We start from the raw sequence: 25,208 nt of genomic DNA on the forward strand, positions 1-25,208 counted from the left end.
CGGTGTCGGTCCGGCGGTGTCCGCAGCAGGACTTGCCCCTCGCTCGCCTTTGCCCTTTCCCCGCTTGCCCCCAGCCTGACCCCGCAGGACATGGCAGAGGGCACTGGCTGTAAATGTGGGCTGGTTTATTCCTTTCCCCAGGGCTGGCTGTGCAAGTTTCCACCAGTGTTTTAAATTGAGTAATTGTAAGAAAAATAAGGAGGGAAAAGATTTACGGTCGAGGTGTGAAAATTCTGCTTTGCGGTGTCATAATTCAGATTGTTTTTTGTTTTGTTACCTGGCACAGAGCTGGATCTCCTCGTGTCACTTACGTTCATTCTCTTGCCTCTTTTTCCATGGTGCTTTTTTCTTTGAGATATCAGTCATTCCTTTGTTTTATGGGTGCTTTTATTGAGGGCCTGTAGATATTTCTAATCTGCAGGTTTTCAGTTGGCTAAACTGTGTCAGGTGACAGATGTGTCCTTTGGTTTCTTTCCTATTTCATACAGAAAAAGGCTTTTATTTCCCAGAGTGGGAAGGCAGGGACAAGACAGCAGCATAGGAGCTTTAGTCATGAGAGTGCTGCTCAGTCTATTAATTTACTTATCCCAAACTCCACTGTATGATTTGCAAAGAATAAGAAGGACCCATCCCTGGGAGGAGCTGTGAACTGTGGGGTTTTTTTTGTTGCACTTGACAGAAGCCAATGTTTCACTCCACAAATATTGGCTGATTTTCCCCCTCTGCACACAGGGAGTGCTGGCTGTGACCATTCTGTGATGCCATCTGTCTACTTCCCAGGTGTGGCATAAAGCAAATGTCGTGTGCAGCTGACCTAACTTCTCTTTGGAGATCACAGCAGGAATTTCTGCTTTTATCCCCGGAGAAAGAACAATGTCTGAGTTATTACTGGGAAACATTTAGCTGGAGGGGGTGTAAACTTTTAGAGAGAGTAGGATTTGGTATATTTGTTTGGATATATATAAAGGTAGCTTAGAGCTACAGATATATAACCCTATTCTTTATATTGAGATTGTAACAAAAAAGAGATGTTAGATCCTGGTACGTTTTTTTCCTGACACGGAAAATAAGTTATCCAGGGAAAAAAAGATAAAGGAATGAAAGAGTACTTGAATGCATATTGGAGGTGTAGTAAATATACTACTATTTATAAATATGAATATAAATATAGTCAGAGAGGAGCAGAAAAAGCTTGAACTTTTGGAGACTATAATGGAAAGCCAGCAGAAGAATTCAGGTCTTCCCTAAGCATAAGAATTCTGGGCAAGGAAATTGCACTCAGCTTTGTTTTGTTGTGTAGGCCAGAGAATACAAAGGCTTGAAAACAGACAAAATGAAGGACAATAAAGAAATGACATAATTATTTTTGGCTCATTTCTCACAATTTGTTGTATCATTTGAGTCTGTTGCATTATTTCCTTCGTTTTTCCAGCTTTTAAATCTATTGGTGCTTAGTGCAGCCAGGAAATCATTGTTTCTTCATTCCCCAAAAATCCTAAAGGACTGACTGGGGAGCCTCATCCTTGCTTGGCTCATCTGACTCTGGTTAGTCCACAGCTGCTGGAGCTGTGCTAACCCAAGGTGTGATTTTACCTCCCATAAAATGAATAGCAGGTTGTTTTCCCACCCAATCTGACATGTGTGCAGTTTGCAATACCTCTTAAAGCAGGAAGTCAGTGGTGTTGGTGTCCTGGAACAGAAACAAACTTATTTGAAAGCATAAACACAGAGGAAGCTGGAATTGATCTAGGTTTAATTGCATCTCAGGAGTAAGTTTGTAAATTCCTTGCCCGTCTTCAAGTTTATGATTTTGTAAGCCCAGGTGAGAGGATGATCATCTCATTAAGAGCAATCTTAAAACCTTAACATAGGTCTCTATATTTTTGAGATCCTGTATTTATAAGAAGAAACAATGCAAAACTTACTATTTTCCTTAATCATTTTCAGTCTTCTATAAAATGGGAATACTTACTGCAGTTCTTGGAATCTGGTTCAGCTCTTCACTTGTAAAAGCAGATTCTAAGGCTGTGACAACCTCTCTGACTACAAAGTGGTCTTCAACTCCTTTACTCCTTGAAACAAGGTAAGTGCATTGTGGTTTTTTTTCATAGTCAAATCAGAATATGCTTAGAGGATAAAGTGAAGTGTTCTCTTTGTTATGTGGCACTTTGGTTTCTGGTCACTGCCAACAGAAATAACATGGGAACGTGATTTTAGAGGAGACAATAGTAGTTTTTTTTGTGGGATAAATTCTTTCATTTTGAATTAGAACAAGCATTAATAACCATAAATAATTACATAGTTGGCATTTTTTGTCTTATGAAATTTTACTCAAAGCATTAGATAGAGTTTACCATGGCCTTGTAAGATTCCACAGCTGAGTGCATTTTACTTCAGTGCTGTAGATTTTGATACACATCTGCTGCTCTTGTGTATTTAGCTCAGCAAAGCTGAGTTTAACTTTGTTCATGTGAGTTTTGCATTGATTAAAGTCAATTGCTTTGCTAAGAATTTTGCAAGTCACCCTGGGAACATTTCTTCTATGGTAATAAAGACTTTTTTGTAAAGATGCTGTGTAAAAAGAAAGTGAAATGCTGTATTTTCAGTGCCAGTCTGCTTAGCACTTTCAAAATCCCCCACTGTTTAATCTTGTCTTTTTTTGGATTGGAGATGTCTGTAGGATTTTCAGAATTTTAAGTTTGTGTGTGCTTAATTTTGTATCCCTTAAGGATATTGCCAAATGTGGAGTTTTGTCTGTTTTACTACAGATAGTTTCATGTGAAAATAGTTTCATTCACATGAGCATGGCTTTCATTCAGAGGACAAGTGTGTCCTAGGTGAAATTACTTTTCTGTAATCTTCTCTGTAAAAGCTGAAGACTGAAAATTCCTAAGCAGTAAAAGGCAAAGCACAGGTGTTAAATGCCAGGATTTAGATGCTGTGACACAGCTGGGGAAAAACTCAACCTAAGAGAGTGTGAAACAGGAAGCAAATAATGAAAATTATGTGCCAAAGACTCGATCCTTTGTATTCAAAGACTTTGGGTAGGGAAGGATTGTTCACCTGGGATGAACTGCAGCATGATGCAGCACTGCAGTGTAAAATCACTGCTGCTGGTCACTGCACTTAGCCTAGAACTGCAATTTTTTATCCAGGTGTTCAAGCAGCCCTTGGATTGGAACACACAAGTTACTGTGGCAGTGAGCAAATCTTGTAGCATCCTTTAGCATAGCAAGTATGTTACAAATGTGTGGACATGATACAGTATTTGTGGTTTGCAAAGTTTAGAGGATGAATTTCATTATCTAACCTTGTGTACCTACCCAATTATATGGGAATTATAACATGATTTGAAACTGTGATTTCTCCTTTTGCTTGTTTAAGAACAAGCAAACAAAAAAAGAAACCCCACCAAAGCTCGTAATTACAGTAATTACAGTTTGTTTCAGCAAAATATCAAAAATGTGTGTTTCTCAAAAAAGAGAGAGAGCAAAGAAATGCATTAGGGAGGAGAGCTACCAGGATGCACATTGCTGCCTGTCAGTGACATTTAAAGGATCAGTAGGTGCCTTACAAGCTGCTTTCATGTACTGTGTGTTTGTCCTGGTCTGCACTATTATTTGTTTGGGTTTGTTTGTTTTTAGCTTTCCTGGAGTGTTTTTCCTAGTAAAATAGTTTTCTGGTATAGGTGGTAGATGCTGACTTCTGTAAAGCATTACAAGATACTAGATTTGTAACTTGAGAGAAAATTTGTAGATCTAGCTCACTCTTCTCATTTTACTTAGTGAATTTTTATCAGAAGAAGGTCAGGAAAAATTCTGGAATTTTGTTGAAGCCAGTGAGAATATTAAGAGAGCTGAGCATGATGGTAAGTTTTTATTGTCTTTTTCTTGATTCTGACAGATAGTTGAAAAATATACCACAGTATTTTGTCTTCCATTGTGTTAGTCCTCATTTGACTTTTAAAATACTAATTTCAGTGATAATTTTTTTTTGCTGTAATGTGCTCAAGGCTTTTGATTATCTATTTGACAAAAGCTGTAGTGGATGAATCTGAAACATTTTGCTTGCCAGGCTCTTTTTCAGCATGAAGTATGAAATACTTTAAATGTCTGTTGTGTTACTATTTCTCAGCAAAATTCAATGGGAGCTCTTAACTGTTTCTCTCATCCCCTGCCCATGTTTACATTCTCAAGGATGTATTTAAGTTTACTTTCCTGGATCTCTGTTGAAGTTCACTCTCATCCATTTGTAGAATTGGCTGTAATGAGATTGGAGGAGTGCACACTCAGAATTAATGTCATGGCCTTCTGTTGATATAAATCACACTGAGAAACCCCCCCTTCAGTGAGATTATGGGATGGAAAGATAACTGCTTGTACTTTGATTTTGCAGGTAGTGATTATTCTTCTTACCAGGAAATGCTGAAAGTGGCCTGCCAGACTCTGTCACCTTTGCAGCAGAATCTGTTGAAATTTTCCCTGTCTTTGCGCTCTTACTCTGCAGCAGTTCAAGCTTTTCAGCAGGTTAGTACAGGAAATGCTCAGGTGATGTGCAGAGCATTTTACCAAGGCTCAGGAAGGAGGGAGCTGTGCAAGGAAATTAAGAGTACAAAAAAAACCCTGAACTGATTCACTGCTCTATGCACCTGAGCTAGAGTGGATGAATGCACAAATTTCATGAGGTGCTGAAATTTTGTCTAGAGTGGACTAAAACATTGGCTTATTGGCATGTCTGTGTATCTTTGTGCCTGCTTGCTAAAGATTGGTGCAAAGAATTTTGTTAGGACCTTCTCTGTGGCTCCATTGGTACTTGTGATGCTGCTGCCCTTCCTTGTTGCTCAGCTGAACTTACTTGAAGATAGTAGTCCATGTATGTATGTGTGTGTGTGTATATATATATAAATATAGTGATTAGAACTCATAAATCAAAGTTCATTGTGTTCTCTCTTCTTTTTTCATCCTGGGGTATCATATAATTACAAATTGTCTCACATTTGGATGTGCTTTATTTACGTAATACTGTAAAACATCTTCCTTGTTCATCTGGAGTCATTTTGTAATTTGATATTTAACAAATACAGATGTTAGTGATGTCTAAGACAGAAAAAACCCTCAACTAAATCCCCTACAATTTCAAGTCTTGCTTTCTGTGCCTGCAACTGACCTTACAGTTAATAGTAACAGGCTGAGAAATAAGGCTTAACTGTCCACCTTTCAGTTTCACCTTGCATTTAAATTGTTATAAACATGGAAAAAGTACTAGTTTGGAATGTAGGAAATACTGTTTGCTGCACAGATACACTGTTAGAATTTTCACTTGTTCTAAGGGCGAACATTCAACCTACATTATTATAAATATTTTATACAGATAGCAGCAGATGAATCTCCACCAGAGGGCTGCACCCTGTTTTTTGTTGTGCATGGGGAGAAAACCTGTGAATTTGACTCTCTTGGAAACCTTTTACAGGCAGCTTCAGACAGGTATTTGCTTAATTTCCTTTTACTGGATTAACTCTTAAAATTGAACCTGTTAGATTTGCTGCTGTGAAGAGATTGTGATAAACTTGTTTCTATGCTCTTTCTTCAGTGTTGATTTCTCCTGCCCATTGTTGGCACAGGAGTGGCAGTCTCTTATTTGATGTTAATTCAGATTACAATGATTGTTTTCTTATCCCTTGCTCTTTGATAGTTCTGCTAGGGAAAGGAATGTGCACAGGAAAATTTGGAAACAAATTCTGGAAATAGTTGAAGGACAGTAGGAATTCTCAGGAGTGTGTAGAGCCTTCAGTATGTAGGGGAAATGGAAGGAGCTGGGCTGCATAATAAAAAGAGAGTTAATGTAATGAATTGTTTTATGAATGGCTGAAAGCATGCACAGTATTTTTTATCTCTATAGTTTTCTCAGCATTGACAAAGGAAACCATTACTACATAATACATTTAAAATTCAGATTTCTCTACAAGAGCAGAACTTGATTGTAACTGCTAATAAGAAAAAGAAGGTATAAGATATAATACATATTAAAATAACCCAAACCAAATAAGAAACCAAAACCAACCCAAATCCTTACATTTCAGTAGGTTTTCATAATATGAAAACATTTTTGTTTTCAAGACAATTTTTGTAATTTTGGTAATTTAGTTCTTTTAAGCATAGGGAGTTTTTTGTCAATGTTCAAGCATATGGCATCTATAGCTCATGTGCTATTCTGACTTATTTGTAATATTTTAAGTATTTCATTGCAGTTTAGACAAAATGTAAACAAAGAAGCTGAAAATAGACTTCCCACTCACTTTCTTGATTGTGTACTAAGCCAGGAGCCAGATTAAAATGAATTTGTGCCCTTAGCACATCTGTTCTATCAACCTTTTTATTTTTTCATACAGAATTTATGAATCACCATGGAGAAAGGAAGTTAATTGGAAATCTAAGGGAAGTTGTTATTTTTTAGAATTAGGATCATATTAGATTCAAAATGGCTTTAGTCACTTGTTTCCTTTTCTTATGTTCCTTTCTCACAAAGCTTTTGTCAGCGTGCACCAAGTGCTGCCAGCCTTGGTATAAGATGTGGGCATAAATTGACATATGTATTCAGTGAAAAATATTTAAACAGGAGAAAAATGTGCATCTTGTATTGGGTGAGGAAATGCTGTGACTCACACTGTGGCAATCTTCACTGTTTCCTCTTAGGCCAAAGCCATTTTTGTTCAAGGGGGACCACAAATACCCAGCATCAAACCCTGAAAGTCCAGTGGTCATACTTTATGCAGAGATTGGCTCAGAGGAGTTCTACAGACACCACAGGAGGCTTGTTTCAAAGGCTGAGGCAGGAGAAATCACTTATGTGCTCAGACACTACATTGCTGTAAGTACATTTGTGCATTGTAACAGAGGGTTTTGCAATCTAGTAACTGGCCTTGGTTTTCAAATAGAAAACTGTCCCAGGTTTGTTCCCTTTACATTGACATTTGCCTAATATTGTTGTTCATTTACTTGGAATACTCCAAGTTTTATTTTTTTATTGCACGTGGCTGAGTAATACAGAATATTGTAAATATCCTAATTAAGTAAGATTGATTGATTTTACAAATCCAGACTTAAAATCCAGATTAATTAAAGATTTTAGTGTAAAGGAAAGTGTTTCTCTACCCATATTAGAGCATAGGAAATAGTCAGAGTTTTCAAAGTCAGGCCACTTAGTTACTTTAGTTACTTGATATAAAAAGCAAGGATTAACATTAAGATACCATTTCCAAAAGAAAGAAATTTCTGTAGTAATTTTTTTACACAGCCACTTACCATTTCTAGTGCAGTTTATCCTGGTTTCCATCTTCCTTCACTAAATTGTGCATAGCCACTGGATTAGTATTAAAACTACATTTCAAAAGGTATGAAGAACTGGAGTTTTTTGATTTAGAGCAAGAATATTACTAACTACTGCCAAAACCTGCAGTGTAACAGTCAGACTTGAATGTGGGGGGAAAAAAAGGGCATTAGCTGGTTCACTTCTAATATTACTTGTACTTTTAATAAAATAAAGTCATAAGTTGCATGCACCACTTTCCTTTTATAAAAGGAGGTAGTTATTTATCAGTGTAGGGAGTAGTACTTACATTCAAAATTCAGTGTATTACACTTTAGATCTTGGTGCTGTTATGTGACTCTGTATACTTCAAAACACTTTTAGAAAGTGATCATGTTTCTCTCATTAAAGGCAGAACTAATTACGCTCCTGTGTTTTGTCATCATTTTATTTCTTGTCATTCTCTGTGGTAACTCTTCAGTGAATGTTTCATTTTTGAACTTTGCAGCTGAAGTTCCTTTCCACCCTCTGTCCATCTCCCTCTGCTTTGCTCACACACTGAATCCTGAAAATATTGTGTTCCTCTTTATTTTGTGGATTTTTATGGGGTTTTTTTTTTTTTTGGTTTATAGAGATCATTTTTGCTTGCTGAACTTCAAAAAGGGTGTTGATCTTAGAGTGTTACTACAGAGTCACAGTGTTTGTTTCTTGCTGCCTGTTATGTCTGAAATACCAGTTGAGATTTCTTAGTTTTGGGAAGTGGTAGTTTTTATTTTTTGGATCAATCAAAGATAGCAATATCACACTGTTGACTTTTCCTTACAGAATCCCAGCAAGGAAAAGGTCTACCTCTCTGGCTATGGTGTGGAACTGGCTATTAAAAGTACAGAATATAAGGCCAAGGATGATACCCAGGTGAAAGGTGAATTATTATTTGAAGTATTTTAATGTGAACATTTTTATTTAGTCAAGGTAATTTTATACTCATTTTGCTATGAATGTGTGAATTGTAGATATTTTACTTTCCTTAGCTCTGAAATCCCATTTTTGGGAGCATGTTCCTTATGAAGCAGATCTTTGCCATGGCACTTCCACATTTGTGAAATCCTGGAGTTGTGGCCCTGGACCAGATCTTAGTAATGGCACTACTAATTTTTGCAACTAATTTTTTTACCAGCTACTCTGCAGGTGTAAAGCAAATTTCTCTACTTTAATTTGCCTTAACTTATCCATCCTCATAGCAGAATGTGTTCCCTGTTAATTTTTTTTTTTTTTTGAAGACAGAATTCTACTTTTTTTTTGCTTTTACTGCAGTGATCTCTATTGTACAAGCTCCCATGCATCTGCCAATACCATTCTGATAGTGTAATCTGTGTATGTACTTTTTCTGTACATGAGCACATACAAAACCTAGATTTTCCTGCTTTTCTGTTTGTGAATAGCTTGGTGCTAGTGGTTTTCTCTGTGTGTTTATAGGCACAGATGTGAATGCTACAGTCATAGATGAAAATGACCCTATTGATGAAGTGCAAGGATTTCTGTTTGGAAAACTAAGGTAAAACACAGTTGGACTTTGTCACATCAAAAAACTTCTTGCAGAAATACCAATCTTTTGCTTTGTTATTATAGTTTACATGTCTGAGTTTCCTGTATGTGTTAGCAGCTTACTTTTTATGTGGCAATTTCTTAGCAGCAGACTTTTTTATAGGAAACCACAGAAGTTGGTTGACCTTTATATCCTTTTAGGCAGCTGTATCCTGACTTGTCAGAAGAGCTGAAAGAGCTCAGAAAACACCTGGTGGAAAGTACCAATGAAATGGCACCTTTGAAAGTATGGCAGCTGCAAGGTAATCTGGATAAAGCTTTCAGTTATGGTCTACAAAAACTCAATGTAAATATGGTTTCTGGTGTTCTATACAATCAAGGTTGTTAATGGCTGTGTGCAGTTGGCAGAGTTTGACTATAAATTCTTGCATTCCATCTCATTTGGAAAAGACTTGTTTTTTTAAAGTGCCTTATTTTTGTAGAGTCCTGTTGAAATAGCTTTTGGGGTTGTTTTCTATATTGTGAAGTACAGTAAAGAGCTACTTGCTCTTAAACTGACTGCTTGTATTGTCTGCTGAAAGCAGAAAAGAAAGGAATGTGAAATTTCTTTCCCAGATCACACTTTTGATATGAAATCTTGAGATTTCTCAAGACCAGAGGGGAAAAGTTACATGCTGCTCTGGCCTCATTCCCTGGAAAATATCTATAAAAGCCTGTGAAAAGGCTTTTCATCCTCTCAGAAAGAATAAATCAAAAGGCTGAAAGTATATTGCAGCCATGGGGAATCTACCTATATCCAGTGGAAGGGAAGATCCTTCCACCTCAACCAAAGAAAAAGAATGCTGGGCTGGACTCAGTGAAGCAACCTGTAGGCAGCATACAGTTCAGTTGGAAGGGGTTACTTAATTCAAGGCAACAGAAGTTGAATACAAAGAAGATGAGTTTAAAAGAAGTATCTACAGATGTAGATAGAAAGTGAATTTCCTTAGGTAACATGCAAAAATGTTGAAAGGGAAAGTTTAAGATGTCTCTGCATTGCCTTGTTTTCAGTTTTGAGTTCTTGACCTCTGTTTTTTTCACTTCTTAGATTTGAGTTTTCAAACTGCTGCTCGCATTTTGACTGCTCCTCCTGTGGATGCTCTGATGGTCATGAAAGATCTTAGTCAGAACTTCCCAACAAAGGCCAGGTAACTTTAATTTTGACTCTTAGAAAGTTTTATTACTTTCCTAGTTTAATGCTCCTAGAGAGAAGCAGCATTGGTTGGGTTAATTCTGACTTTTCTTTAACTGGAAGCAAACACTGGGGAATGTTTATTCTGGGAAGTTCTTCAGCCTATGGTTACAAAGAGGATTTTATGGTGTTTTTCTTGGATGGCAGATGATGTGGACTGGTAGAAAATTTGCTGTGCTATTTTATTGTGAAATGCATTTAAACTTATTGCATGAAGTCATTGAGAATTTATTTGGCTGGGTTTTCTGTTTAATGGTCTTAACATTTATCTGTTCACAGGGTCCCACTTTACTTCTTGGATCCACTTTTCCAAACAACTGAGTCAGTCTCTCAGTTAGAGACTGATGTGCAATTCCACTGGGTTTTGCACTTTGTCAGTGACTGTCTTTAACATATTCAAATCACTTTCAAAAATCTCAGTAAGGACCTGGCATGGCCATCCAGTCTAGAGATATATTTCTCTTGATAAATTCCTTTGCCTGGATTGTGAATATGATATTATAGAGCCTCCTCCTTTTTGAATAAGTGGGAGATACACCTGATGAGAGTAAAAACAAACTGATTTCTGACCTTATTTCCTATTAGCTGATATTAAGGAGTTATTTAGAGCTTCTTAAGGCAGGCAGTGCACTTCACTGTGTTTTCAGGCTGATCTGTGGGCTGTACTCGCCTACTCTGTGATGATGCAACCACTAGATCCAAAGTAAGGAAAAGAATGGGAACTCCCCATGGGGAATGAAATCCCCTATTTTCTGTTATCAGCCTCCATCTTTACATTTTTGGCAGCTGCACACTTTTATTATGGCAAATGTGAAATTAGACACTGAGAGTTGGCATGGGCTTAACATTTTTGTGCTGCTGGATTATACAGGTTTAAAAAAATGTTGCATCCTAGTATTTAATGATGTCACCAAGTGCAACTTCTTCTTGCTGCATCTCTTTATATTAAAAGGTTAATTAATATGTAAAGTACAAAAGGTAGGATAACTAGATATCTATCCAGTAGATAAACAGGAAGAGGATTCATAGCATGATGTTTTTTATTTTTGTAGAGCCATAACAAAAACTGTTGTTTCTTCAGAACTCAGAGCAGAAATTGAAGAGAACCAAAAGGTAATGTGTCTAAAAAGTAAGACAGTGCCTTTGCACTTAGGTTTGCATGTTGCTCAAGATGATGACCCAGTATTTTCACACACAACTTTGTAGTTTGCATTTGTGAAGTGAGGAAATGGTAGATTTTCAAACATGGATGTGGAACATAATTAAGCTTCTTTGTTCAAATATGAAAATACTGCTCTTGTTAGAAATTTATTGCTTGAAAAGCAGCTATATTAAGCATTTTCCTGCAGTTTTAATGATGCAGAAGAAAATTAGTTCTTGTTATCCAGTTTGAGATGATGTTTACAGAGTAAATTCAAAACCTAGTGTGCCTTTAGAATGATTCATACTGTGTGGAGGAAATAGTTCTAATGTTGATGCTTTGAGAATGAAACTAGTGAAGGGATAAAATTTACCTGCTAAGTCTAGATGTGCTTTGAAACAGAATCATAAAACCCCCCAGGTCATGAGTGGCCTCTGGAGCTTTCTGAGTAGGTTCTGTATTTGCAGAAATGTTTCAGACAGTTCAGCTGTGTACTTGGCATTAGCAAAGCACTGAAAAATCCAACAGCCACCCGGGAATTTTGTACAGGCTTTTGTACAGAACTTTGTGCAACCACAATATGCCAGGTACTGTGGTCTGGATAGAGTTCAAAACAAAAGTTTAAGATAGTAATGGAGAAAAGTCAAACAGCAGTGTTTGCTTTATGTGCTTTACAGTGCCCTATTCACACATTTCAGTCTCATTTGGTATTATTAGAAAAAAGATAATGTATGTTAAGTACACACATATTGTTTAGAAATCTAATCAATGATATTTGGCGAGTCTAGTAGTAAGTGCAAAGCTGCATACAAATAGTCTGAAGTTCCTGTTCTGAGGGAGAAATGACTTGTTCAGTAGTGATAAAATCAGAGAAGGGTTGGGGTTTGACACTCTTGCCCCATGTGGTTCTGGAAGGGACAAAGTATGGGATGTAAGTGCAAGCTAAAGGTACCTGGTGGCCTTTCTGCTGTGTGTTAGATCAGGCTCTGGTCCACAAGTAAACCCATGATTTTGTGGATTCATTCTGATTCAGAGAATACCTGGGCTACTACATCCACACCAGGCTATATCTAACCCTGCCCTTCAGAGCTCTTCTTTACACTACTCAATTTGTGTGGGTATTATTTGATAGTTAAGTTCACTGCTATTGTTAAGTTAGAGTTTACTATGTAATTATCCCCAGAAAGATACATTTTAACACTCAGCTTTTTTTGGGAGCCTTATTTATTTAATAGAAATGTAAATTTTTGCTGATCAGAAGCTGCTTTCCTGTTCTTGGTACTTCATGTGATACTTTTGTTATTCTTCTGTTTGCTTTGCTCACAGTCTTCATGATGGCAGTCTTGTAAAATATCCAAATACAATGTTTCTCCTTCAGTGTCCATCATGCCTCTAAATAGAAATTTGTAACTGGCACTGCAAGACAAGACTTGTTGGGGAAAAAACAACTTTAAACTCTTAAATAATATTTTCTGTGCAGAGCACTCTTCTAATGGCTTCCTACTTCTTTTCAGTATTTCAAGGGAACATTAGGATTGCAACCAGGAGATTCTGCCCTATTCATCAATGGACTACTTATTGATTTAGACACTCAGGATATATTTAGGTAGGAATGTTTTATTTTTCACAATAATTGCATCCTGTTTAGAAACCTGCATCTTGCTTGTGTATGAAAGATAAAGTTATTTAGACAGTTTTGAATCTTCTTCACAAGCTAGACTATGTTTAATTGGTAAGTACTGCAAAAAGCAAATCATGGTTCCTTGTCGTATTCAAAGTGAATTTCCAACAAAAAAATCTGATGTGAGAAGTGGAATACCCTTGAAGATTGGAAAGGGAAGTCACCTTTGTGCTGTTCTTTTTACCTGTGCTGTGGCTAGCAAGATTTTGGTTTCTCGACTGTCAGCATGCAGATTTATTCTGAAGACAGCAGTCCATTTCTCAAAGGATAAACTGCTGTAAATTTTTCATCTGGAAACCACCCTATATCTTCATTAAGATGTGTTTCAATAATATATATATATATATATATGTATAATGGATTAATTATCCTGATTTAATGCTGTTTTCCTAGTTATACAATATTAATTGAATAGATTTAAGTCATCTCAGATTTCCTAGGACGATAAGAAATAGGTGATAAATAAGAACTAATGCCTGGATGTGGCTGATTTGTTTATACCTTTCATCTGTTAATCCTTAGGATAAGAGCAAGTTATTTGCTGTGGGGTTAAAATTCAGCCTCATTTTGCTTTTCCTTGCAGCTTGATTGATGTGCTCCGCAATGAAGCCCGTGTTATGGAAGGTCTGCACAGCTTGGGAATTGAGGGGATTTCCTTACACAATGTCCTGAAGTTGAACATCCAGCCATCAGACTCTGACTATGCTGTGGACATCAGAAGCCCTGCCATTTCAGTGAGTATGGTTTTTGAAAGAAATACTTGATTTGTTGTTGGGCAATGCATTTTTAAGCTGTCAGGGGAGCTTTTGTCCTAATTTCACAATCAGCTCTGAAACTGTGAAGTAAAAAGGATAAGAAGTTTATAATTAGCACTTTTTAAACAAAAAAAAAAATTCTTTTTTTTACTTATACAGTTTTAAATGTGTAATGTGTGATATGAAAATATTTTAGTCTCAGACCAGAGCAGGAGGATTGTCAATCATTTAAATGCCTTTATTTTTCTTAGTGGATCAACAATCTTGAAGTTGATAGTCGATACAATTCCTGGCCTTCCAGTGTGCAAGAACTGCTGCGTCCCACATTCCCTGGTGTGATCAGGCAAATTAGAAAAAACTTCCATAATTTTGTAAGTTATTATCTGACTGGATGAAATCTGCATTTTGTTTTGTCAAGAGCAGGAACATCAGCTTTTGCAACTTACCTCACATATACATTGGATTCCCTGTCACTTGAGTAGCTTGAGAGAGAGGATTGTTTTCTATAAAGTTTTGTTCTCCTTTTATTAGTAAGTTATGGCTGGGATTCAGAGATTACTGAGCATGATTCTGTGGCATCTATTAGATGCCAGGAGTTCTTTTGTCAATGGACAAAATTGTCTTCTGATAAATAATAATTCAGTGTTTTAACATTGTAATAATACCTGAAGTTGGTTAATGAAACCTGTCAAATCTGTTAACTATTGTTGTCTTAGCAGAGTTAAGACCAGCTCCAGTTGTTTCAGTTAGAAGGCATTCATGCACCAAGACTTGAACAAATGATCAACAGCCCTCAGCTTAGGCCTGGGTGTCTTTTTAGTCTGTAGGTAAATTATTTAGATCTGGTGAAGAGTTTGCAAATTGTGCACTGTAACTCTTGTCATGTGGCCCTGTGCAAAACAAGGACTCTGAGTAGGGGAAAATAGGGACTTGAACCATCTGAAATTGTGGGAGCTTTGATGTGTTACTTTTTTCGCTGGAGTTCAATACTTTTAACATAGTTTTTAAATTCTAAGACACCAGTTGCATGAATGAAGGGCACTACATGCAGTCTGAATGGAACAGTTCTATCTGGGTTGGGACAGCAGAGAACATCTGGCAGCATTGGCTCTCCAGGGCATGAAAACTTTTCACTTGCTGTTTGTATACAGGTGCTGATAGTAGATCCTACTCATGAGACCACAGCAGAATTACTGAATGTGGCAGAAATGTTCTTCAGTAACCACATCCCACTGAGGTAATTGCTGTGTTTTATTGTTTTGGGGTTTTTTACTTCAGTTTTATTCACGTGACTTTTGCACTTCTAAAATTCTCATTGCTAGGGCACTGCAGAAATGTTATATACCTTGTATTTGAGGTATGTGTATATTTTTTTCAATATAACTTTCTCTACTAGCAAAACAAAGTTCAGTTTTTTAACAGTCCAAAAGAAATTTAAAATTCTGGATGGGAGAGAGGTAAAAAACAAGATTCTGATGGACTCATTACAGATTATATGTCTTAAGTTTGATTCCTGACTGCTCTGCTCAACATCTTTCCAGGTTGTTGTAGAAAATGCCTGTGTTGAAGGTGATGATCACAGCCAGCAGTTGTATGAGGAGTTGATTCTTTATGAAAATGATGACCTGGGGATTTGTGTGATTGCAGGATAGGACTAGTTTTTGTGGTTGATGACTCAGAGGATGTTGATGGACTTCAGGATCCTGGTGTTGCCCTCCTTAGGACATACAATTATGTGGCACAAGAAATGGACAATAATTATGCTTTTCAGACTGTCATGTCTGTAAGTATTGATTTAAAAGGGAAATTAATGTTTTGATATTTTTCCATGTACATAAGATTATGTTAATGGGCTAATACGTAGATGATGGAAGGGTTTGTTCTTTGCCTTGATTAGTATGCAGAGTATCTTCAAATACTGGTACCACAGAATGCATGTGTCCTTTTAATGTGCTTCTAACCTAACTTGAACAAGTGAGGTTAGGTTTCATTGTGACACTTAACACTTTTGCATGTTTTTCTGATCCTGTCTCTTTGCTCATTCTGAGCAAATTACTGAAAGTAATTTCAGTTCAGGATGAGATGGGTAGCAGTGGGTTGTAATGCATTTCAAGTGTTTATCCATGTCTTTGAGTTCTGAACTGCTCCATCTCTTCAATGTTATAATTTGGTTGGAGCTGTTCCAGCTGCCACCTTTGCCACATTAAAGGACAATACAGGTGCTGGTAAATGAGTTTCACCTGTGCTTTGATACTTGTACAAATTGGCAAGCTGGGGGTATATTGTTACATTGAATTGCTGATTACTTAAAAATAGTTACTTTTATTCTTTTTAATTTGGGTGTGTATTTGTAGCTCCAAGTAAAATCTTGTGCCTTCAAGAGGGAAGAGTTGCCTGCTTTACATGTGAGGTTGTATTATTCATAAGCACATTCCAACTTCTGAAGGGAAGGTAGCTCCTTGGATATGCTTTATTTGAGGCTTTTCCCCAGAGAACTATTTTCCCTCCTCAAATACCTTTTCTAGTTAAAGATGCAAGTTATTATTTAAAAAAATATGTATTTGCCTTCTTCTAATCTCACTGGAATGACCACAAGATATAGCAAGATACTTGTATTGGCTCCAAGTGCTTAGGAGCTGTTGCAGCTGATAAATATCAATAGAAGTTTTGCAGTCTGGTTGTAAATACCTTATAATAATTTCTTGAATACAGGGGACAGGTCAATTAATGTTTGGTAAGGACAGAGGCTTTACAGTTGCAGCTGTGAACTTGTATTCCCCTTTCAGATATATAACAAAGTGAAAACAGGAGATCAGCTGAAAGTGGAACATGTTGTTAGTGTTCTTGAGAAACAGTATCCTTATGTGGAAGTCAACAGCATTCTGGGAATTGATTCTGCCTATGATCAAAACAGAAAGGTAAGAATTCATGAAATAGAGCTTTTTTTCCCCACTTCTTTTGCTGCAACAGTTTTGAAAATATAATTACATACAATTTCTTAATACAGTTCTCTTACCAACCAGGTAACTATTTTGTTACCACACTGGGGGACTTGTAGTAATATTTTATTGTTTATGTTCAGCACAAGCTTTTATGTATATAATCCATATAATGGAATTTATATTTTCTAAAGATGTATATGTAAAGAACCAAGATAGCTTCCTTGTGGCTCATAAGTCTTGCTTTCATTATGGAATGCAACTTCAGTAGAGTTTAAAAGGGTTTGCAAAAAATCAAGGTGATGGATTGACTCATGAAAAAACAAAGAGGCTTAACATTGGGAGGGATTAGTGTGGGGCTTCTGAATCAGTATTTGAATACTGTGTGACATAAAGCCATGATTATTAATTCAAAATTCCTTTTCTATAGCAAGACATCCAATAAATTTCTGCAAATAGAAGTGATTTTTAGGCCTGATACTTTTCTGTATGGAGAAAATTAGAGGGGCAAATCACTGTTGAATCATATGTGAGATGAAGCAGATTTTGAGGTTTTATAGGTGAATGTTTCTTATTTTTTGTTGTTCTAAAGTAAATGAAAATACTGTCACCAAAGCTCTTGTAAAATATGATGCTGCTTATACCTGTAAATGTCAGGAATTCAGTCAGGGTTACAGGAAATAGGCTCATATGCATGTGGGTCTTCCAATGTAGGAGAGTGAATAGAAAAACATTTTAAGGAAATGAAAATCCATAAAGTAAGACAGGCATTTTTACATGAGAGGAGAAGCCTCAACCAGAATCTCTAACCAGCAGAACATAGTTAACTTTAATTTCTAACAGGGTATCTGTTAATGCTGGTGCATTTTTCAGTGCTTACATGAAACAGGGAAATTTGCTTCCACAGGCAAATAATTTTTCTTTTTGTGCATCTTTTGCCCCTACCAGAAAGTGCTCATTGAAATTAATTTACAAAATGAACTTAATGGAGTATTTTGCACTTCTGTATTATGAAATAACTTCTTTTGCTTTGAAACTCTGAAAGTTTCCAAGATTCATTCTCTGTGTGTAATGGAAGTGGTAAGGATCTCATTGTGGATATTGCACAGCTTGGTAAGAGCCTTTGTGGCAAAGGGCTGATATGCTAATGCTGCTTCTGTTCCTGTCTTTAGGCAGCAAGAGCCTACTATGAGCAAACAGGTGTAGGCCCTCTCCCTGTTGTCCTGTTCAATGGAATGCCTTTCCAAAAAGATCAGCTGGATCCTGATGACCTGGAAACAGTGACAATGCACAAAATCCTGGAAACCACAAGCATCTTCCAGCGAGCTGTATACCTGGTGGGTGCTGAACTCATCTGTGGCTTGAGAGAATCTAGATTGGAAAAGCTGATTCACAAGTCCCTGGCTACATATTATATAAGACAACTTAACTTTCATAATTGTTTTTTGCCTTTTTTTTTTTTTTAAGTTATGTAAGGCAATTTTATATGTGAAGTAACAAACAATGCTTCTTTCCTCTTTCCTTCAGAGTGAACTATCTAATGACCAAGATGTGGTTGAGTATATAATGAACCAGCCTAATGTTGTTCCAAGAATTAACTCAAGAATCCTAAGGTCTGACAGAGAGTACCTAGATCTGACAGGAATGAGTAAGAGATGCTTTTAATTGTGTTAAACCTGAAATATCTGAGTGAAAGACTTACTATTACAGTAGAAAGCTCTAGTGGCAAAGCATTAACAGCACCTGAAGTGATGACCCAGCCCTGGTTCAGGGCAGATGTTATGTACAACATTAAATATCTACTGATTTTTCAAAATGGGAATTTGTTTTGTTTTTATACAGACCTTTAGGGGAATATGACTCATGAAGCTGAGAAATTATATAATGCATAAAGCAGCAATTTGTTTCTTAGTTCTGACCTTCTTTTGAGCAGAGTTGACAGTCATCTCTGGAATTACTTCAGATTTAGTAAAATGTTCCCTTCCTAAATAAACACCCAGTGCAGTGGCTGCAGTACAATGCTTTTTTTGAGTTGCTTGAAAAATAGTGACACAGTGGCTTTTTCAATGTATATTATTATTTACATATACTAGTGTCAACTAAGTGAGACTTGGACAATTCTTTAACTGACTTCTTCCTGTCAAATATGCAATGTAGTTATTAATGTAACTTGTGAAACAGCAAAATTCATTTCTCAGCCTATATATTAACAGTGAAAATAAAACACAAGCAGTATCACAAGGAGCAAAATGGGATGTGTTCTTAATGTTCTGATAATAGTAGTGATTTTATATTCATTTTATATGGAGTAGTTGCACTGGCATTTAATACTTGTTCTCCTCCTCAGATAACCATTTTGTGGATGACTTTGCTCGATTTACCACGTTGGATTCTAAAGACAAGACAGCTGCTGTTGCAAACAGCATGACCTACTTAACAAAGAAAGGTAACATCTGTGATGGATTCTGAATCCAAATCTGCTTTTATGTGTTTTTCCAAGCAGATGTGTAGTTCTTCACACACACACTGAGCCTTGTCAGACCTGTGGTTAGTGGTATAGTCTGTTAAAGGGTTCTTTTTTTTTTAATGAGACATGACATCTGCATGTAACAAGAATGTTCCCCTCTTTAAGCCCAATTCAACCTCTTACTGAATAATGAAGTCTCACACAAACTGCTTTTGCTGTACTGCAGGTGACCCCCAGAAATGCAGCAGTGTGAGCAAATGACTAGAAAAATATAAAAGGGGTTTTAATTCTCTGTCTCATAATTCAAAATTGCTAAAAGTTACATGGATTCAGAAGAGAATTCTAACTGCCCATTTTATAAGACATCACTTGACATGGTCAGTGCTGTTTTTACTGCTTTTTCAATGGCAGTATTATCACAGTATTGTACATAAAAGTGTTAAAACTTGGCTGTACCTCTCAAGTGTAGGAAATGCATCCACAGACATGATACAGAGCTTAATCAGGCATAACCAGACATCATCAGATGTTTCCTTTATCCAGTTTGGTTAGATTCCAGCAATAAACTGCTGTCATTGGACCCAAATCCTCCTGTTCCTTTCTCATTTTTACTAGAGTGACCTAAGTTTCCATGGTCCTGTCTCCAGTCACTGCCATCCATGTGCACTTCCTGAAATGTTCCCTTTGCTTTTCCTGTCTTGTGCCTGCTCTTCATTCACATTCAGTCAGTTGGATTTGAACAAGTTTCTTGTGCAGAGCATTAATGAAATCCACACCTTGGCATGCTTGTTGGAAAGTGCATTTATTTGCAGTTCCATGGCTTGACATTTTTTGGTCTCTGCCTCTTCTACCACTTAAGATATTTAATAACTCCTATCTGATTACAGTAATGCTGTACCACAATTTATTTGCTAAAGTAATAGAGAAGTTATATTTGTTGCTGGCTCAGCACCAGCACTGATACAGCTCTGCCATGCTGTGTCAGATTTTAAAGAGGGAAAGTAACAGCACAATGACATGGCAGTGTTTGTAAACAGTCTTCAGAATTATATCACTCACAGTAAATGGTAATATGTATTATAACTAATACTGTAACATGAAAATCAAGCATCCATCTGCTTGAGGGGAAGAAAAAGTCAAAGCTAAGTGCAATAAAATTAGCACAAACTTGTTACTGTTGGATCTGAACTGTAGTGATTCAGTTATGCCCAGTAGAGTGCTGCAGCTTCTTGATACACATTGGGATTACCATCAGTTTATTAATGCATCTCTCCTTTTCCCCTTTCCTTTCTGCTCTTTGACCAGGAATGTCTTCCAAGGAGATCTATGGTAACTCATGCTTTGGCATTTCTTATATTGTTCTTGGAATTTTCTGGTTCCTTTATAACACTGGCTTTAGAATCAGCTGGCAGTGAAGGGAACTGTTGAAATGCATGTTTGCTCCAGCACTTTGATCTTTATACAAAACTGATTTTGTAAACTAACAGCTTCAATACAAAGAAATGATATGTCTGATAGATTCCAACCCAGTTGGAATCTGCAAGTTTTTTATGTTTCTTTATAATTTGTAAATTAAAAGGTAGCAAACAAACAAAAATACTGAAAGAATCCAGCCTAGAAAGAGCAATGCATGCTGTCCCACATGGGTTTTCTGAGTGACCTAATAAAGACTAATATACCAATGCTATTAATTTTGTCTTGCCAGGCTTCATAGCTTAGGTTCATCCACTGCTTTTCTATGGAATTTTACTTTTTTTGAAGTCTTTGCATGTGTGTCATAGTTTACCTCCAAATGAGGAAAAAAAGAAGCTTTCCTTCCCTTCACCCTCAAATTTCTCCTTTAATTTTTTTGTTACAATTGCAGATGATTCCTTTGTTAGACCAGTTACTTTTTGGATTGTTGGTGATTTTGATAAACCTTCTGGAAGGCAGTTGTTGTATGATGCCATTAAACATCAGGTAGGTGACATTTTCATTGGAGTTGGCAGTGCTAATAAAGCACTTGGTAGAGGCTTGTAAAACACAGTTTGTGCATCTTCCTGTGGTATGACCTGGAGAGACTGGTTCTCCCTGCAGGGTCTCTAATTTCCAGCCTCATCTTTTTTGTAGGGACTGGAACACTGCTTTTTGTATTATTGTACAAAGCTAGGACAGAATACAATAAATGTTCTTTTAAACCCATGGTGTTAAACTGAAATATCTGTGGTTTGGTTTGGAGATAAAAGTAAGCATTGCTCTCTGCTCTGTCCCATTGGTTCTGGGAGGATAACTGAAACATAAAAATGCACAGCTTACAGCTAAATCACTGGTTTGCCAGACTGAGTGGTGGCCATGGTCCTGGATTTCTTAGGTAACACAGGGTTATCTGTAAGATTGCTGTCACAGTGGTGCCTATACACAAGTTAAATGCTTGATGTTAAATTAGTTAATTCATCATTTTAACCTTGTGCTGCTATTAATCTAATTTGGAATCTGGAATTCTGGTTAAGAAATGTGAATCTTTTGCTACAGTGTTTGTTACATATTTATTATATCTGAAATTTTAAACTTTCCCATAACCTGTTTTGTTAAACACAGAAATCCAGCAATAACATTCGAATTAGCATGATTAATAATCCTAGTGAAGAGCCCAACAGCCAGAATACCATTGTGGCTAAAGCCATATGGGCAGCTTTGCAGACACAAACCTCAAATAATGCCAAGAACTTCATCACCAAGATGGCAAAAGAAGAAACTGTGAAGGCACTGGAGGCAGGAGCTGACATCTTGGAATTTGCTGTTGGGGTAGGCATGTCTGTGGTGTTTTCATGGGGAGGGTGCTTTGCTTGTTCCTCAAATGAAGTTTATAGTGTAATATATTCATATGCAAAAGATGCAGTAAAAGAGAAAAGTAACACTGTTGGGTTTGCTAGTTAGTTTTTTTTTAATCTCTGAAGGGCTTACCTAAGCATAACAGTCCATCTAAACATCAAGTAAATCCTCATACACATCAAAGCTTTGTCACTTAGAAAAGGCAAAAGGAACATGGTTGCAGGGATCTATTAAAGTGAGTCAGCTGTTTCTTGGGTGGTTAAGAGAATAATAATTTTGTAAAAGCTGGGAAAAAAATACAAGTGCATTTCTCCAAGTAGATTTAAAAAAGTTAGGGAGGAAGATTGGAACTGGTCTAAGTAGCTGTGGCCCTTCACAGCAGAAGTTGGGATAATGCTTGATGGTGACAAGCAAGAACTAGGTTTATGACCACAAAGAAAAGGGGGACAGGGATCAGTTTTAGCAACATATGAGGATGTTCTTGAATGGAAACAAAAAGGTGTCTTTTAGGAAGTGTGCAGAGGTCTAGTTTTCTTCCTATTCCAATGTCAGGTATTCTTTTCTTTTAGGGTATGGATACCAATATTTTCAAAGAAGCCTTTGAATCCCCCAAGATGGATTTTGTTCTGTCCCATGCTGTTTATTGCAGAGATGTTCTGAAGCTGAAGAAGGGGCAGAGGGCTGTGATCAGCAATGGACGGGTGAGATGATCAACCCTGAAAGAGACATTCCACATATGAGAAAGAAGCAGATTTGAGCAGCAGAGTCTGGGGATCAGACATAGGAGTGTCAGTCAGCCTGGTTGAGGTTTCAGCAGTCTTTAGGACTGCTTCCAGTTTGATTTATTCACACCTGTGTGATCTTTTTACTGGGTGCAGTTGTTGGTACCAATACAATTACAAAGTTGCTTTCATGCTGACAGTGAATTGAGTCCAGGGTAGAAGGAGATGATAAATTTATAAGATTATTCTGCTTCAGTTTACTGAGCAAAATGCTGCTGTATTTTGCCCTGACCAAGGTGCCTTGGTCTCTTCTACCATCTGTTTTTATTATAGTTTATCTGAAATGAGGCAGATGATGTTACAATAGTATTTCACTGCAAATAATGAAACACAGCTGTGTACAACGTTGGCTTTTCTTTTGTCATCATTTTCTAGTTAGGAAAAACTCATGCAGGTCCTAATGGTTGCTGGATATTTCAGTGGGTTAAAAATCTCAGGTGATGAGTTATTCTGTTCTATTTTTCTCATTAGCAAAATAACAAGACTTGATCTAGGTAGCTTTTAGGCTTCTGAAGGCTACAGCAAGGAGATTTGGGTTATTGACCTTGGTATTCTGCTGCCCCTTCCAGATGTGGTACTTCATATATAATTTAATGTGCCTGACCCAGTGAAAATTTGAAGTGTGTATTTTATGCCTTAGTCTGGGACTCTTGGCTCTAAATAGCTGAATTTACCTGTTCAACTCTGCTGCCACTGACATTAATACCAGCTTAAATGGTTGGCTTCCACTGAGACTGGGCTGGAGCATTTGTTTAATACCTCTTTGAATTTTGTTTCAGGGTAGCCTTTACATAATAATGCTGATTCTGCTTTTCTTTGGTAGATTATTGGCCCATTAGAGGATGGAGAGATGTTCAATCAGGATGATTTTCATCTCCTTGAAAATATCATACTAAAGACATCAGGACAGAAAATCAAATCTCAGATCCAGCAGCTGGGATTTGAAGAAGATCTGTAAGTAAATATAAGGAGGCTTACAGAGGAGTGCTGGGACTCTTGATAATATGAATTTCTGAATCTGATTTGCAATTAATTTAAGTGCTGCTTGGCCTATCAACATAAAAATTATTTTGGTAATATATTCCCCTGTCAGTACTACAGGAATCCTATAAACTGCTTTTAACTTCAAAGAGAAACACTAGGAAAAGAGACAGAGATAAGGAAAGGGAAGTCATAATTCTAGAGAGTCACTGCACAAAGCAGAGGTGAACTACTCAAAAGAAAGTCATGTTGAAATTCAAAAGAGCAGGAGTCCCCTGTAGGTGTGCTTGTGTTGGAGCATGTAGCTGTGGAAATAGTTCTTACCATACTTTCCATCACATTTTTATGTGATGCTGCTTGACTGTTAAGGCTGGTCAAATAAGTTAAACATGAGGTCTGTTCTGCAGAAATGTTGTGTGATTCTGGATCACAGCACAACAGGTTTTAACTGTGTTCCAAGCACTTCTGCATCCACTGGTGTTGGGGTGGTGGAAGAGAGCATAATTTGAACATAGGCTAGTTCTGGACAGAACAATGGGTTTGGGGTTTCTTTTCATTTATTTGAATGATGCCAAGGTTTCTCAAAAAGTTTTGGAATTATCTGCTGCATTGGAGATATCTGTAGAAGTTAGTGGAGTTCACCAGGCTTGTGAGTTTGGTAGGAACAATTCAAACAGCTGTCACTATAAATCTCTGAGACAATTCAGGAAAAGCTGACAGACCTGTAGGTTACAGTTTTGCTTCTTGGCAAAGGTGGGATGTACAAATCAATTTTCATTGAACTTTCAGGAGGTTTTACACTTCTAAGATTGAATGTATTCTTAAAATACCAGACTGAAAATTTTCAGAAATACTAAAAAGGAAGAAGTGCTCAAAAGTAATTATCTTTTATGCTAGGACCCCTCTCAAAAGTTTCTTCACTTACAGGATTGCTTCCTAGTGCTCAGAGTGCAGTGTAAAATAGGAAGAGCACTGAAACAAGGGTTTGATCTGAATGGCTTTCAGGTCTGAGTGACTGGTGAAGATCAGGAATGCAGTTGCTATAACATGGTTGACCCCTAAAATCCAGCTGTTCTATATTTGTTAGAGTTAAATCCTTTGGTATACTCAATAATAAGGCTGCAACCAGTTTAAATTACTGGTGGATAACCCCTTAAATATGTTTATTTCTTCAGAGCCTGTGTAGAGAGGTAGCAGAAGTGTTTGGGTATCTGGCTTCTGTTTGCTTTCTCACATTACTGCTGCCTGGCAGAAATGTGATCAGTACAGGCATTTTTTGGATATCTGCAAGCCTTTTTCTTCTTTTCAGGGCAAGTGACTTGGTAATGAAAGTGGATGCTCTTCTTTCTGCCCAGCCAAAAGGAGAGGCAAGGATTGAGTATCATTTTTTTGAAGAACGATACAGGTATAGAATTGCTGAACAATGCTTTTCTGTGTCTTTTAACTTCTGTGTTGTTCTACGTTGCATTTAATTAAAAAGAAACAAGATAACAATCTAAGTAGCAGTAGGAAAGTCCCCAACAGTTCTCAGAAAGATTCCAGAAGTTATTTTTTTCTCTTTAGCTATCTA

General features: G+C 37.1%; 1 protein-coding gene across 3 annotated transcripts in view; it reads left to right on the forward strand.

Annotated features, from left to right (window-relative positions):
- UGGT1 (UDP-glucose glycoprotein glucosyltransferase 1) overlaps positions 1–25,208 on the forward strand; it is a 42,797-nt gene that overhangs the window by 385 nt on the left and 17,204 nt on the right. Inside the window, exons 1-26 of one of the 3 annotated variants that reach the window (XM_079314775.1) lie at positions 1,426–1,822; positions 1,948–2,083; positions 3,786–3,868; positions 4,396–4,526; positions 5,371–5,483; positions 6,693–6,867; positions 8,131–8,227; positions 8,782–8,860; positions 9,052–9,152; positions 9,938–10,037; positions 11,134–11,194; positions 12,737–12,828; positions 13,487–13,637; positions 13,910–14,029; positions 14,810–14,895; positions 15,306–15,441; positions 16,445–16,576; positions 17,770–17,934; positions 18,125–18,245; positions 18,945–19,043; positions 20,370–20,393; positions 20,929–21,023; positions 21,642–21,848; positions 22,445–22,576; positions 23,481–23,611; positions 24,948–25,043. In XM_079314775.1, the coding sequence (XP_079170901.1) occupies positions 1,959–2,083; positions 3,786–3,868; positions 4,396–4,526; positions 5,371–5,483; positions 6,693–6,867; positions 8,131–8,227; positions 8,782–8,860; positions 9,052–9,152; positions 9,938–10,037; positions 11,134–11,194; positions 12,737–12,828; positions 13,487–13,637; positions 13,910–14,029; positions 14,810–14,895; positions 15,306–15,441; positions 16,445–16,576; positions 17,770–17,934; positions 18,125–18,245; positions 18,945–19,043; positions 20,370–20,393; positions 20,929–21,023; positions 21,642–21,848; positions 22,445–22,576; positions 23,481–23,611; positions 24,948–25,043 (2,852 nt within the window). In that variant the 5' untranslated portion in view covers positions 1,426–1,822; positions 1,948–1,958. Of the gene's footprint in view, positions 1–1,425; positions 1,823–1,947; positions 2,084–3,785; positions 3,869–4,395; positions 4,527–5,370; positions 5,484–6,692; positions 6,868–8,130; positions 8,228–8,781; positions 8,861–9,051; positions 9,153–9,937; positions 10,038–11,133; positions 11,195–12,736; positions 12,829–13,486; positions 13,638–13,909; positions 14,030–14,809; positions 14,896–15,305; positions 15,442–16,444; positions 16,577–17,769; positions 17,935–18,124; positions 18,246–18,944; positions 19,044–20,369; positions 20,394–20,928; positions 21,024–21,641; positions 21,849–22,444; positions 22,577–23,480; positions 23,612–24,947; positions 25,044–25,208 lie in introns of those variants that run through there. The other 2 variants (XM_079314774.1, XM_079314776.1) reach the window with 2 other exon arrangements.

This window comes from Erithacus rubecula (genome assembly GCF_903797595.1).
Source record: "Erithacus rubecula genome assembly, chromosome: 11".
NCBI lineage: Eukaryota > Metazoa > Chordata > Aves > Passeriformes > Muscicapidae > Erithacus > Erithacus rubecula.